The 16,951-nt window shown below is 37.5% G+C and overlaps 2 protein-coding genes across 4 annotated transcripts in view; one reads left to right on the forward strand and one right to left on the reverse strand.

Moving 5' to 3' along the window:
- LOC106880225 (LYR motif-containing protein 4-like) overlaps positions 1 to 10,238 on the reverse strand; it is a 20,801-nt gene extending 10,563 nt beyond the window's left edge. The window contains exon 1 of the mRNA XM_014930089.3: positions 10,102 to 10,238. Within this exon, the coding sequence (XP_014785575.1) occupies positions 10,102 to 10,184 (83 nt within the window). The 5' untranslated portion in view covers positions 10,185 to 10,238. The remainder of the gene's footprint in view (positions 1 to 10,101) is intronic.
- The window catches only part of LOC106880224 (phenylalanine--tRNA ligase, mitochondrial), a 25,023-nt gene continuing 18,235 nt past the window's right edge, over positions 10,164 to 16,951 (forward strand). The window contains exons 1-2 of one of the 3 annotated variants that reach the window (XM_014930087.3): positions 10,164 to 10,282; positions 15,767 to 16,331. In XM_014930087.3, the coding sequence (XP_014785573.2) occupies positions 10,281 to 10,282; positions 15,767 to 16,331 (567 nt within the window). In that variant the 5' untranslated portion in view covers positions 10,164 to 10,280. Of the gene's footprint in view, positions 10,283 to 10,455; positions 10,947 to 12,200; positions 12,348 to 15,766; positions 16,332 to 16,951 lie in introns of those variants that run through there. The other 2 variants (XM_014930086.3, XM_089342284.1) reach the window with 2 other exon arrangements.

Here is a 16,951-nt window from a genome sequence, read left to right on the forward strand (position 1 = left end):
TAATGTGTCGAATAACATATTGTTGTAGGCATGTGCAGTTAGTGCTCAAGTTGACTTGTCTCCTCTTCCTTTTCGTCTTACGATCTACGCTATTGCTATTATGTTTAAATATATAAATGCCATAATCTAAACTGATAGCAATTGTTTGTCTGTTCATACTTTTATTCTACAGTACACACACATATATATAAATAATATATGAGTATATGCATATATATGTACATGTATGTACTTACCTTCATTGACATGCATATATAGATGCATATCTGGGTACATGACGTTGCAAAAAAGAACATTTCCTTCATCAGCTGCCACCATTATAACACTGGTGTTTCGAAGAGATAGGCATATATATATATATATATAGATAGTTATATATATGTATATATATATATATATATATATATACTCTTCGAAACGCCTGTGTTAGAATGGGGTAGCTGATGAAGGAAAATGTTCTCTATGTGGCCCGTGTGTTTTCTGTACTCTGGTTATTATTATTTTTTTGTTTACGTTTTGTTTGCAATGTCCTGTACCCAGATATGCACCTATATATACAGGTAGACGTAGGTATGCACATACCTGTACGTATATATGCATATACTCATTTATTATTTGTTTTATATATATATATAAACATATGCATATATATATATATAGATGGACTCAATTTACAGATGGGCTGAAGATAATAATATGCAGTTTAATGCTGAAAAATTCCAAGCCCTGCGCTACCAGCATCCAAAACTGAATATGAAACTTACAGGGTACACTGGTCCACAGGGGATTACAATCCCAGAGCCTAAATCAGTGAGGGACCTAGGTATCGACATAAGTGATGAACCCCTTTCCAAGTGCACATTACCTTGATAGCGGCAAAGTGCAGACGACTGGCTCGATGGATCCTGAGAACACTCAGAACCAGAGATAAGGAAACCATACTGGTCCTCTGGAGGACATTTGTCCTCAGCCACCTGGATTACTGCTCACAGCTATGGTCATCTACCAGTGTGAAACTAACAGCGGACCTTGAAGCAATCCAGAGAAGATTCACAAAGAAGATCGTCTCTTTGCAAATGCTCAGCTACTGTGAAAGGCTGAAACAGCTAAGAGTCTACTCCCTGGAGAGAAGGCGGAAGAGGTATGCAGTAATATACATCTGGAAGGAATTGTGCCAAATGTTGGCATTGAAAGCTACCCCAATGCCAGAACAGGGCGACACTGCATAGTGCCAAAGATCCCAGCAACGCCATCGAGCTTCAGGACTAGTTACTGCAACAGCCTGGGTTTCAGGGGCCCACAGCTTTTTAATATTCTCCCAAAGAGTGTGAGGAACCAGCACAAAGTAGATGTAGGCGTTTTTAAATCAAAGCTGGACATCTTCCTGTCGAGAGTCTCAGATGAACCTACCTCACAGCAAGAGGTACAAATGAGGGTAGCTACATCAAACTCCATTCTTCACCAAGTACCACATATTGGAAGAGGATCTCAGTAATAACAGTGTAGCAAAATGGTGGTGCATCAGCATGGCTGCAGCTCTGAGCTGTAACTACAGCAAAATATATATAAACATGCATATATGTATATATAAACATATGCATATATATATATATATATTTATATATATATATATATATATATATATATATATAAACAAATGCATATATATATATATATATATATATATATATATATATATATATATATATATATATATATATATATATATATAAAAACAAATGCATATATATATATATAAACAAATGCATATATATATATATATATATATATATATATATATATATATATATGTATGTATATATATAAAATAAATCTCTGAACGAGGTATAAACAGTAGCTGCATGACAATGTGAAGTATATTTGACACTTAAATGTGGCTAACCCCTAAGGGTGAATGCTACTGTAGCTTGTAGCCCCAGGAGAACACCTTCTCCAGCTGGCTGTTAACACACTTTCTGTGTCCTATCAGTATTTGCAGAGGGAAGTCATCCTTCCCATCGTCGACCTGACATAATACGCATGACCCTTCGTCAGCACATGACAATCACCGGTTTTCGATGTGAAGGAGTCCCGATGCAAATACATATATATCCATTTCCAGTGAGGAAAAAGTCACTGATCTCTAAAAAGTGTAAACAAGCAATAATAAATCTCTGAATGAGGTATAAACAGTAGTTGCACGACAACGTGAAGTACATTTACCACTTATATATATGTATATATATATATATATATATATATATATATATATATATATATATATATATATATATATATATACACACTCTTTTACTTGTTTCAGTCATCTGACTGTGGCCATGTTGGAGCACTACCTTTAGTCGAGCAAATCAACCCCAGGACTTATTCTTTGTAAGCCTAGTACTTATTCTATCAGTCTTTTTTCCCAAACCGGTAAGTTACGGAGACGTAAACACACCAGCATTGGTTGTAAAGCAATGTTGGGGGAACAAACACAGATACACACACATATATATATGACAGGCTTCTTTCAGTTTCCATCTACCAAAACCACTCACAAGGCTTTGGTCAGCCCGAGGCTATCGTAGAAGATACTTGCCCAAGGTGCCATGCAGTGGGACTGAACCTAGAACCATGTAGTTGGTAAGCAAGCTACTTACCACACAGCCACTCCTGCGCCATATATATATATATATATATATATATATATATATATATATATATATATATATATATATATATATATATATATATGTATATGTATATATATATATATATATATATATATATATATATATATATATATTAGAATGTTTGGAAGTGATGTGCAGGTATTATATATTAGAAAAAATTAGGTACTCAGAGATTCTGGATGGTTGTACATTTACAGATTTTTATTAATATGTCACATGTTTTTATAAATCATATATTAGCACTTAAACATATGCGTATATACATATAAATAGAAATATATATATATATATATATATATATATAGGTTGAAAATGTGTGTAAAAAAATATAAAAAGTGGAAGAGAAATGCCTTCGTTTCATATAGTTTAATATCTTTTTATAAATATATACATATATGGATGTTGTGAAATCCAACTGGTTTCCGCTATTTAAATTAGCTTTTCAAGGGACATTGTACAGTAATCAGTTCTCGTGACAGAGGGGTTTCATCATTTTGGATGTTTGAAGAATAAGAAGAATGAGTTTAGAGAGTGAACCAAGGGAAGCAACAAGTGGCAAGGGGGACAACTGGCTCCTCAGTAGAATTTTTTTAAATGGTCTAAGTTGTATATTGAGGTGTGGTCTGTACTTTTGTATGAACAGGTTTTCCTTGTTTAGGCGTTCTTGTACTGAGATTGAATCTTTGCATTGGTATAATGGGAAGATATGAAAATTAGGCGTTTCTTTTTTTTGCTTGCGCATCTGTCAATGTATCCACTCAGTGCTATCTGCTTGTATTGAGGGAAACGAATCTGTTCTTTATGTAGCATGACTCGGTGTCTCAAAGTAAGGCTCGTTTGGCCAACATAATTGTGACCACAACCTGAGCAATTCCCAGGGGCATCCTGTCTTGAATTCCTCTGTTATTGTCTGGAGGACTATGATAAATAGGAGGGGGTTGAGGACTGAACCTTGGTGGACCCTGACCTCTACCCGAAATTCTTCACTGTACTCGTTGCCAACCCTCACCTTACTGATAGCATCGCTGTACATGGCTATATATGTATATATATATATATATATATATATATATATATATATATACACACACACACATATATATATATATATATATATATATATACATATGTAAACATATATATATGTATTTTTTTTTATATCTAGTTTCAGCTCACAAGCTGTTGCCATGTTAGGGCACCGCCATTTGGTGTTGCTACATAATTTTACTTCACGAATGCTTTTTAGGAATTGACATTTGATGCATGAGGGAATTTCATGCTGCTGCCCGCATCTGTACCTCCTGCTACAAAGTTGGTTCATCTGGGACAGTTAACAGGAAGAGGTCCAGCTTTATTTTGAAGACACCTATATCCACCCCATGCAGGTCTCTCAGGTCCTTCGGGAGGATATTGAAGAGCTGTGGACCTCTGAAGCCCAGGGTATTGCAGTATCTTGTCCTAAATCTTGATGGCAAATTTGGAGTCCTTGGCACTATGCAGTGGCGCCCAGTTCTAGTATTTGTGTAACTCTCGATGCCAAAGTTTGGGACAAGTCCTTCCAGATGTATATTATGTCATATCTTTCTTGCCTATGCTCTAAGGAATAGAGTTTTAATCTCTTGAGTCTTTCCCAGTAGCTTACTTGCTGCAAAGAGGCTATCTTCTTCATGTAGCTTTGTTGGATTGCTTCAAGTTCTGAGATTAATTTGACACTGGTTGGTGACCATAGCTGAGAGCAATAGTCAAAGTGATTTAGGACAAGTGTCTTCCAGAGGACCATCATGGTTTGCTGATCTCTTGTTCTAAAAGTTCTAAGAATCCATCCAGTCAGCTGCCTGCATTTCATTGCCAACTTAGCAACATGCACATGGAAGGATACATCATTACTCATGGTCTTGCACTGTGTCTCTGGGATTTCAATCCCTCTAGGTCCAGTGCATTTAATTGGTATTGCATTTAGTTTTGCATACTGATAGCACATGGCTTGAAACTTTTCAGCATTAAACTGCATGCTATTCGTTTCAGCCCACTTGTATATTTCATCCAGCTCACATTGCAGGTGCATAGTGTCATCAGGGTTCTGTATCCCGTGAGACTTTTGTATCATCTGCATAACTTGTGATCGTGGCTCTCTGTGTGGCTGAGGGCATATATGGGTTGGCCATTATGAACAGTAGTGGTCCCAAAACAGTGCCTTGTTGAACACCGCTCACTATTTGCATGTCATTGGAGGTGACCACATTGGCTACTACCACCTGACTTCTATCCTTCAGGAAGTCATGCAGCCATTCTCCCAATTTTCCAACTATGCCGAGATCATGCAGTTTATGACATATCCTTCCATGATCGACTTTATCAAAGGCCTTTGCAAAGCCGAGATATATCACTTCCACATTTGAGTGGTTGAGCAGCTGTTTCAGCACCCATTCATAGTGTTATAAGAGCTGAGTCAGGCAGCTTCTTCCTGGTGGGAAACCATGTTGGGTATATGTGTATATATATATATATATATATATATATATATATATATATATATATATATATATATATATATATACATATACATACATATATATATATATATATATATATATGTACACACACACACATATATATATATACACACACATACATACATACATACATATATATATATATAAATTTGTTTTGCAAGATTTTTGATTATTGGCTAAACTGGCAATATGACCATCCCCAAGGATCTGGAATTATCTTTGTTATTTTTACTGGTTTATTCGGTCTTCGTCTTCGCTCCTTATGCTATGTGGACATTTATTGTGGTTTTAAAGTCAGGATTTGACTGCTATTTTTCAGCGTGGCGGTATCTCTTAGATACCCTGTATTATAATTTTAAATAATTATTACCTTTAATGGTTTTTATTCCCATGCTGACCACTTGATAAGATCAATATTTTAAATATCGATCTTATCCTTATTTATATAAATATAAATATATATATATATATATATATATATCATCATCATCGTTTAACGTCCGCTTTCCATGCTAGCATGGGTTGGACGATTTGACTGAGGACTGGTGAAACCAGATGGCTACACCAGGCTCCAATCTGATTTGGCAGAGTTTCTACAGCTGGATGCCCTTCCTAACGCCAACCACTCAGAGAGTGTAGTGGGTGCTTTTACGTGCCACCGGCACGAAGGCCAGTCAGGCGGTATATATATATATGTACACACACACACACATGAAGGTCACAGAGAGGGTCATAGCCCAACTAATTAGGGAGAGAGTCAGTCTAGATGAGATGCAGTTTGAGTTCATACCAGGGAAAAGCACCACTGATGCTATATTTCTGGTGAGACAGCTGCAGGAGAAATACCTAGCCAAAGATAACCCTCTGTACCTGGCTTTTGTTGACATGGAGAAAGCCTTCGACAGGGTCCACCGATCCCTTATCTGGTGGTCAATAAGGAAACTAGGGATAGAATGGTTCTGCGCAAGCCATGTACAGGGATGCTGTCAGTAAGGTGAGGGTTGGCAGTGAAGAATTCCGAGTAAGGATCCACCAAGGATTAGTCCTCACACCCCTCCTATTCATCGTAGTCCTCCAGGCAACAACAGAGGAATTCAAGACAGGATGTCCCTGGGAGCTCCTCTATGCTGATGACCTTGCTATAATTGTTGAGTCACTATCAGAACTAGAGGAAAAGTTTCAGGTGTGGAAGCAAGGATCAGAATTGGAGGGCCTTAGAGTCGACCTAGCTAAAACCAGAGTAGTAATAAGTAGGAAGGTAGACAAAACACAAACCCCTTCAGGTAGATGGCCCTGCTCGACCTGTAGAAAAGGCATAGGTAGAAACTACATAAGACGTACCCAGTGTAAGCTATGGACTCATAAGAGGTGCAGCAATATCAAAGGGAGGCTAACTGGGAAGATAGTTTTTGTATGTGGCAGATGCTCAGAGAACATCTTCCGTCACATTCCATGGAGAAAAACTAGAAGTAGTTGATAACTTCTGTTACCTAGGGGACCAAGTCAGTAGCAGGGGTGTAAGCTTGCAAGGAATGAACCCAGTATGCTCCTCTGGATGTGTAATGTCAGTGTGCATACACAACAGAGTGTAAGCAGCCTGAGAGAAAAGTTGGATTTAAGAAGCATCAGATGTGGTGAGCAAGAGAGATGACTGCCCTGGTATGGTTATGTGTTGCGAATGAATGAGGACAGCTGTGTCAAAAAGTGTCACACCCTAGCAGTTGAGGGAATCTATGGAAGAGGTAGACTCAAAACCTGGGATGAGGTGGTGAAGCATGACCCTCGAATATTGGGCCTTACCGAGGCAATGACTAGCAACTGGGACCTTTAGAGATATGCTGTGCTTGAGAAGACCCAACAAGCCAAGTGAGACCATAGCCCGTGGCCTATGCCAGTGGGTGTAACCAGTTCACTTATGAGTACCCCTCATTCATTGGACAATGAACTTTGCTTGTGAAGATCTATTGAAGCAAGTGTAAACAAATCAAAATCACTGAAGTGGCTGATGACAGTACCACCTGATAGGCACTCGTGCCAGTGGAATGTTATAAGCACATCCGAGCATGATCGTTGCTGTGGTTGGCATTAGGAAGGGCATCCAGCTGTAGAAACTCTGCCAGATAAGATTGGATCCTGGTGCAGCCATCTGGCGAGAAAGATATGCCATAATATACATCTGGAAGATCCTGGAGTGACTTGTCCCAAACTTTGGCATTGAGAGTTACACAAATACTAAAACAGGGCGCCACTGCATAGTGCCAAGGACTCCAAATTTGCCATCAAGATGTAGGACAAGATACTGCAACAGCCTGGTCTTCAGAGGTCCACAGCTCTTCAGTATCCTCCTGAAGGAGACTTGCATGGGGTGGATGTAGGTGTCTTCAAAATGAAACTGGACCTCTTACTGTTAACTGTCCCAGATGAACCAATTTAACAGCAGGAGATGCAGATGAGGGCAGCGGCATGAAATTCCCTCATGCACCAAATGTCAATTTCTAAAAAGAATTAGTGAAGTAAAATTATGTAGCAACACCAAATGGCAGTGCCACAGCTCATGAGCTGAAACTAGATCAAATCAAATCAAATGATACCTATACATACACACATATATACACAAAACCGTTATGAGTATATACATATAAATATGTATGAGGCAGTTGCGTGCGTGCGTTTGTGATACATAATAACTGTAGGGGTAAGAATTTCATATATTGATTTGAATATTTTTTTTTCCCACGAGAGTTCCAGACCAGTTATGAACTCATTTGCATACAGCCAATCAGAGCTATCAAACTAATTTATGAGCGTATAACAAGTGATGGGCGATAAGATAAGGTCATTTGGGTAAGGAATGACCATACTTCTTTTCTCTTTTAATAATGCATATGTTCTTGTTCTTGTTTCAACTATGGCTGCCTGAGTAATTTTTCTCCTGTTGTTGTTTACTTTCTAAAACAATAAGGGGAGAGGGTTGCTAGCACATCACTCTCTACCCATATTTTCCCCCATCCATATCTTTACCATATGGGGCCCTAACAAAATCCAATAATAAATATAGATGCAAATCTATCTAATTACTTGTCTCCTTCTAAAATGAGGCATAACTTGGCGACACCACCATTCTTCGTCTCGAGTATATTTATTTGGTAGAGTGTATTTGTTAACTTGACAAGGTCACGGTGAGCTCTGACTGGTTGTATGCAAATGAGTGCATTACTGGGGTCCGGAACTCTCGTGGGGAAAAGAAATTTCGCGGCCGGCTGCATCTAGGTCATGACCTTTGCTGGCATGTTCTATTTTTAACCCTTGTAGATAGTTAAGGTGCCCCAGATTCAAGGTACCTTGGTATTGTAACCAGTTAATTCGAAAACGCCTTTTGAAATTCATTTCCATTAATACTTTATATTACTGCAAGCAGTTTGATCATATAGAAAGGGTGCCCTTCGATATTTTGAATACTGCAGATAAAAAACATCTGACAATGGGAGGACCAATGTAATGGCACGAACGAACAAGGGATGTCATAAAGCAGCTTGTTTTAACCCTCTAAAGTTAAGATGCAGAAGTTAAAACAAATTAGTTTTCAGTTTCGCTTGTCGAAGTATCAGTTTTCGTTTCCTTAAAAATATCTGAATAAATGGAATTTATATATTTTTGTTAATTCATTTCTTAAATGTCACATTATCACTGTTCTAATTATATACCAAATACATACATGTCAGTGTGTGTGTGTTTGTGTTTCTCCACAGCTAGACATACGGTGTTGGTTTGTTTACGTATCAGCAACTTGGAGATTCAACAACAGAGGCCGATAAAATAAGTATCTGACTTTAAAAAATAAGTACTGGGAGTCGATCTGTTTGACTAAAAACCCTTTCAAAGCGGTGCCCCTGCATGGCCACAACCCAATGACTGAAACAAGTAAAAGATTTTTTAAAAAATTTAATTATTTATTTTTTTAAAAGATAAGATAGTTGATAATAGCTCGATCAGAGAGAAAGAGAGGCTGTGTGACCTCATGTCACAGTAAAAACTCCTTGTTATATATTGGAGATGGCCAGCATCGCCTAAACTTGACTTGTTTTTCAAGTTTCGTCCGTCTCAGCTCTGAGTTAAAATACTGCAGGATGCAGGGATCGATACATTAAGTGCCAGTACTACGATCGATCCTTCCCTTCTAATGTTGGTCTTAACAAAAGAAATGATTATTACTGATAGAAATAACAGGCTCTCATTGGAAATTAAAATTTCGCAAGAACATAGATATTTAAAAGACTGGATGTTTTATATATTCAGAATAGGCAAGTGACACAAACTTATTTATATCAAATAAATGGTACAAGCGCCAATGATTCTCCGAGGATGCCTCCACGTTTTTACTCCACTTTCCAGAATTGGTAGTCAAAGCTCCCTCAGAGCATAACCCCTAGTCTTGAAAGCTGTATAAGGTTCTACTTATATAAAAAAGCGGTGTAGTTAAAGCAGGAACACTTTTGATTATAGATCTGCATGACCAGGACAAATCTGGGGGTTAAATAACCACTACAACAAGAAACCTAATTAATTAAGTAATTACGTAAGAACACATGTAAACTATTTCGAGCAAAACAGATGCTGCATAGATTTAAGTAATTTATTTCTGATAATTATATATTAGAAGCGGAATTAATAACCGAAGGTAATTAGATTACAATAAAAATAGCTTTGGCAATAAATATTTATTAAAGACTCAAGTAACTTTCAATCAAAATAAACAGTCACACTGTTGATATCAAAGCATGCTTTCGTTCTCAGGATAGTTTAGTTAAATACTTATTCTAATTAACTAAAATAGAAGTTTTCCTAATTTCCTGTAAATGTGTATGTGCTTGTCTACTAATTGAATGTTCACTTACCGAAAGTTATATGTTTTAAACTTTTGAGATTCCCTCAACATTTTCTTATACAACGTGAGAACGCGTGTCCTCGTTGCAGACATTCTGGTCTGTTATCACAGGAAGTGGTGCTGCCTTTGGTGCTCACCACGCGACTGGCGTGCGGCGTGTTTATATAATACGTGTGTATATGTGTGTGTATGTAAGTATATATATTTACAAACACATGTTTATATATATGTATTTAATCCCTTTATAGGTAAGAATACCGTATTTGTGTATGTGTATATATATATATATATATATATATATATATATATATATATATATAAATGTGTGTATATATACATATATATATATACACACGCACACGTGTGTGTATGCTAATACAGTAGTGAGATCTGAAAGGTCGTGGTAAATGCAGTTGTTTAACTTCTAGCATCGACAAAGCTTGTATAGAAAACACAAAGAAGACGATAATTGATCAGTACAGCTAATTAGGCAATTGTCGTTTATTAATCAATGTATTGATACACTTCGTCCCATATCGAAATTAGAAATTCCAGTTAGGGAGAGGTTGTAAACAACGTATTGGTTTTTATTTCGGAATAATAACAATTTCTTTTTCTCAAAATCCACAGTTCATTTATTATTATTAAAAAAATTAGAAAACAGAAAGTTTTCAAAAAAAAAAAAACCCAGCATGAAATTAAAATTAATTTGTACAGCAACGTTCTTCTGAGTACCTGTTCCGTTGTTTACTGACCCAAACACTCCGCCGTTTTCACTATTTAACTCGATAACTGTTTGTATATATTTGTCCGCTGATTAGTTTGGTAAATTGTCAGGATGGTTGTAATGCATAGGTAAGATTTGCTCTTATTTGAAAAAAATATATAATATTAATATTGTCCAACCAGTGTCAACTCTGTCTTTCACTGTTTCGGGATCGCTAGCCCCTGGATGCTTTAAAGGAGCTGTTTGGGTAGCGAACCACGAAACGGGGTTGTAATTCCAGTCGAGTACTGGCATCATCTCAAATTTTAGTCTTGTATCTCAGTTAGAAATAATCCACTGGTTCCCAACCCTTTTATCGAAATGAGTTTTCCCACGGACCCCTTTTAATATGCTTATCCTTATATATGAAATTTTGAATTTAGTTCACGCACCGTTAGTACTACCTTTGCGGATCCCTGGTTGAGAACCACTGAAATAATCGATTATAGCAATAATAATAATTACAATTATTCTCATAAAACAGAAGGATGGAATAAACGGATGGAACGACGAAATGCTTTGCAGACGAAATGCTTTACAACCCCTTTACGTTCCAGTTAAAATCCGCCAAGGTCGACTCTACGCAAGTGTGCCCCATTGATTTTGTTTGCACATAACCTTCTGAAAAATGGATATTTTTTTGCGTAATTTTCTACAAATACGTTTCAGATGGTGTGGATAACGATTATATTGAAATTTGTTGTTCAAATCTCTTCAGATCTGGATAAGAGGAGTTTCGAATAACTTACACGCTTCGACTTCGTTTCCTCTTACATTATGATGATAAAGATTACAATTACGTTGAAAAGAAACATTAAAAAAAAACTTTCCCTTTGGACCATTCCACCCTTTCCTTTTTGGAATTTGTTTATTGTTTTTTTTTTTTAAATAAAATTTTCCAGGCCTACAGCATACCAAAAAGCCATACCAACAAATTCACGTCTGATAATTTTTGTTTTCAAATTATACCGGTTTCTCTGGAAAATTTCATTTCATTAAAAAAAATACCCATTTAACAAATTCCGGAAGAGAAAGGTGAGAAAGGAACTTCAAAAGTTTTTTTTATTTTCAGCATAATTGTAAAATTGAAATCTACATCATTAAAACGCTCGAGGAAAAGTCGAGGTTCGTGAAATATTGCCCTCCACCCAGTTGTTGTGTTTATTTTTACTTTATAACCTGATGTACAATGTCTGAAAGGTTTTTGTAGAAAGTTTCAATAAAAAATACTTATTTACTGTAAGTTATGAGGAGACCAAGTCGAGTGGTGCACGCCTATGTTATATCGACGTTGGTTATTCCGCATCACTCCTTAAAAAGCACAGGGCCGGATTATCGGTGGCATATATGTCAATACAATGGGTTGAATTGTGAGCAGGTGACAATTCAATCAACAACTATGTGATGGAGCGTGCAGTGTAAAACCGTAGACAATAGTCTTAATAAAATGTAGGCTGGACTGGTTTCTTGTAGCTCTTCTTCCAGTTCATGTGAGTCTTGGTAATCATCATCATCATCAGCATTATCATTTAACCCTTTTGATACTAACCCTCCCTAGACTCTTTGACATAAATTTATTGTTTTAAAGTGGTCTCAATTATAATCTTTTAAAATTTTATGCTAATTTGTTCCAGACGCCATCTTAATAATGAGAAAGCTATTTTACTAAATTCTTTATTATATTAAAAATTTATTGACACAATGGCAGCATATGTTAACAGAAATATGGTAACAAAAGGATTAACATCCATTTTCCATGCTGGCATGGGTTGGATGGTTTGACAGGAACTTGCATGCCAGAAGGCTATGCCAGACCCCAGTCATCTGTTTTAGCCTGGTTTCTATAGTTGGACACCCTTCCTAACGCCAATCATTTTACAGAATGTACTGGATGCTTTTTTCATGGTGCTGGAACACTGCTTTTCTGTGTGGTGCAGGCATGAGTTTGCTTTTTATGTGACTCCAGCATGGGTGCTCCTAACGTGTTGTGCTTTCTACATGGCACCAGTACAGGTGCTTTATATGTGGCACTGGCATGGGTACTTTTACATGGCACTGGTACAGGCGCCTTTTACATGGTATCAGTATGGGTGTTATTTATGTGGCACCAGCACCTACAGGTTCACCAAATGACTTGCAAGACAAAGACGTCTCAGCTGAGAGAGGGAGAGGTACTGAAATAAGTGGCTATGTGTCGGGTGAGAAGTTGGATTATGATAGAGGGTCAGGGGTAGCTTTCTTACTGCAGAGGAGATACTTGGCTACTCCTGTAGGACAAGGAAGAAGAGAGAAACTGGAGAGAGAGAAGGAAGGATAGAGACAGTCAGAGTCTGAGAGAGAAGTCTTACGCAAAGGGAACAATTGAGGGAGATTATAAGTAGCATAGAGGGGACAGAGGAGATATCTAGAGATAGCAAGTGATGTTGAGAGTTACTGGAAGAGTCTGTAGTGGGTGGTGGGAGTTTTGAGGAGATGGTTGTGGGTGAGTTTTGCCAGAGAACAGAGTTATGCATGTGTGTAGGGGAAAAGTAGTTATGGCCATATAGCACGTCTCTATGTATAGATGGCCCCGATTTTACTTAGCTTAACATGTCTTCTCAAGCTCAGCAAATTGCTAGAAGTCTTGATCCCTTGTCATCTCAGTGGCTTTAAATATCTGAAGATCCTTTCTCACCACTTCGTCCCAAATCTTCCTGAGTCTACCTCTTCAACAGGTTTTCTGTGCAATTAGAAATTGGCACTTCTTTATGCAGCTCTCCTCCTCTATATGCATCACATGACTACATCAGCACAGTCTCCTCTCTTGCTCACTATATTTAATGCCTTTTATACCCAATTTTTCTCTTAAGTCATTTACACTCTGCTGTACATGCGCTCTGACATTACTCATCTGGCAGAGTATGCTGGCTTCATTTCTTTCAAGTCTTTGCATGTCCTCTGTAGTCACAACCCATATTTCACTGCCATATAGCATAGATGTTTGTACACAGGCATCATACAATCTACCTTTCACTCTGAGGGAGAGGCCCTTTGTTATCAACAAGGTAACAGCTCTCTGAAAGGTAATAGCTCTCTGAATTTTGCCCAGCCTATTCTTATTCTAACAATTACGCTCTCAGAGTTTCCTCCTTCACTGCTAACTTGGTCACCTAGGTAATGAAAACTATCTACTACTTCTAAGGATCCCAATGGATATTTGAGTTAGCCTATTTTCTGTACATCCCTAGTGTTTATTGTACCTGCACATCTGCCAAACCTAAAGACAAATAATATCAAACAATGACAACATAGAGTAGTGAGTGCTCTCTTTTCATCTGCTAGATGAGCCATGATGAAATGCACCATGTACATTCTGTAAAAAGGTTGACAAATGAGCAGAGACAGCAAAGGGTTGAGGGGATCTATTGGTCTTGTCAAGGACATGACAACATCTCTTGTGCTAATGCAACAATCAAATGCATCCAGTACACTCTAAATTGTGGTTAATATTTGAAAGGGCATGTCTAGCATCACTGTTCCAAAAATGGAAGTGAGACCTGGTCTTCTGACTTGTGTAGGAGTGCAGTAACACCAAATAAGAATTGATTTGGATGTTGGCAAACTGTCCCATCCATACCATCATAGAAAGTAAGTGTAAAATGATGATGGTGTTGATAATGAAGAAAGAAAAGGTGAAGTTGATTTAAGTTGGACCTGAACTCACAAGAAGTAGCATAACCCACCATTGTTAAAATAAACAAGCTTTTCCTGATGAACTGAACTTCTCTGTTGTACATAATTACAATTAAGTGTGCTCTGTAAAATTACTGCCTGTAATTGAACCTTATAACAGAGAAAGCTATCGCTAAAAAAAGCTGATAAGAGTACTAGCATTAAATTGCACGAGACAGCTGTGCTGGGTGCTCTACGAAACACACATCATCCACTCCAAATGGCTCTATCCATTTAGTTTAGTTCAGTATTGTAAGCAGAAGAGTTAAAGCTGCTCCCCCTGATGAAGACAACTGGCCTGCAAGAGTCTTGTGCTGGTACTATGTAAAAAGCACCCATGTCAGTGCCATGGAAAAGTGCGATAGCTTTCTCTGTTACAAGGTTTAATTGCAGGCAGTAATTTTACAGCGCACACTTAACTGTAATTATGTTCAACAGAGAAGTTCGGTTCATCAGGAAAAGCTTGTTTATTTTAGCAATGATGGGTTATGCCACATCATGTGAGTTCAGGTTCCCCCTTAAATTAATTTTACCTTTTCTTTCTTCATTATCAACACCATCATCGTTCTTCAGGAAAACCACACTGTAATATGAATGTCTTCTAACATTATTTATACTAGCAGAAGAACCACCCTGCAAACAGTGAGACTGGACAAATGCCACAAAGCATTATATCCAAAATGCCATCTATTTATGAAAAAAATAAAGGGAGACAGTATACCAGACAAAATGCCTTGTAGTATTTGTTCTGGTTTTTTACAATCTGATTTCTAAGTTAGTTTTTACTTTCATCCTTCCAGGTTCAGTAAAATATAAGTACCAGCAAGTACTAGGGTTCATTTAATTGATTACTTCTTCACAAATTTGTGACTGTAACTTTGTTTGAAATTATTATTTACTGTATATAAGGTGATGAGCTGGCAGAATCATTAGCACATTGGACATAACAGTATTTCATCCATCTCTACCTTCTGAGTTCAAATTTCACTAAGTTTGACCTTCCCTTTTTTCCTTTCAGGGTTGATAAAATAAGTACCAGCTGAGCACTTACCCTCCCCTCCCCTTAAATTGTTGGCTTTATGTTAAAATTTGAAATCTTTATTTATTCTATATTGCTTGACTTTATTACACACATTGTGTGTTGGAAACCGTTTTTAAAAAGCTTAATTCCAAAAATATTTGCTTTTTCTCATTTCAGGTATTCACTATATTTATTTCACTGGCGTTCGAAATGTTCTTTGTCACGACGATTCACAAGTTCATGTGTATTTAACAGTAAGCAACATACAGACAATAAATCCATTACCATCTTGGATAAGCATTATCCCAGAGATTCAGTAACTAACGTTAGTGAAAGTATAGTTTCAAAAATTGGAGAGAACCTTCACAACAAGAAACACCACCCACTTAACTTAATTCGTCAGCAAATACAGTCATTTATATACAGCTATTTTAGAAACTCACGAGGTAACCCTCTATTTTCAATCTATGACAACCTTAGTCCTGTGGTCACCACATGGCAAAATTTTGACAGTCTTTTGGTTCCTACTGACCATGTGAGCCGAAAAGTCAGTGACAGTTACTATATTAATTCCAACTTGATGCTCAGAGCCCACACATCAGCCCATCAGAGTGATCTTATACGATCTGGATTGGATGCGTTTCTAGTGATCGGTGATGTTTATCGCCGTGATTCTATCGACCAAACTCATTTTCCAGTGTTTCATCAAATTGAAGGAGTTCGACTCTTTACACAACACACGGTAAGTAGAAGGTTTCTTCAGAGATTTTAGGTCCTCCTCTGCTGCTCAGCACATTATGCAGCAAGTTTCCTCCATTAGGTTTGAGTCAGTTGCTACTCTTGCATGTCCATTCCATGTAATGTTGACTGTCTTCAGGTCATCTTGAAATGTCTACTTCCGAGGGATCTAGCCTGCTCCTTTTATGCTTGCTGACAAGCTGTATCCAAGTCAAAGTAGTTTTCAAGTGCCATTGACTGGCTAGACTGAGAATGTTGCTAGCCTGGTGGAATTGGCACTCTGCTACAATCTCTTGCAGTGCTTATAACCTTCCTCTTCTTAGAATCTTCTCAGGTGTGACACTGTGCCACCAGTTGACCCTTAGGATCTTTCTGAGTCACCTTTGATGGAATACATTTAGTATTTTTACCTGTCCTTACTGCCCTTTCAAGTCTCACTTTGTGGGCTAAGAAGATTTTTTTAATCATTTGAGCCAAAATATCATCATCATCATCATTGTTTTAATTTTCATCCTCTCCACATCCTTTGCTCCTCCTCTACTCTTCACTCTTTCTCCTTCCACCCTCCTCCTCTTCCCCCATCCTCATCATTGTTGCCATTGTCAACATCATCATCTTAATCTT

The sequence above is a fragment of the Octopus bimaculoides genome, chromosome 25 (assembly GCF_046866305.1).
Source record: "Octopus bimaculoides isolate indiv1 chromosome 25, ASM4686630v1, whole genome shotgun sequence".
Taxonomy (NCBI): Eukaryota; Metazoa; Mollusca; class Cephalopoda; order Octopoda; family Octopodidae; genus Octopus; species Octopus bimaculoides.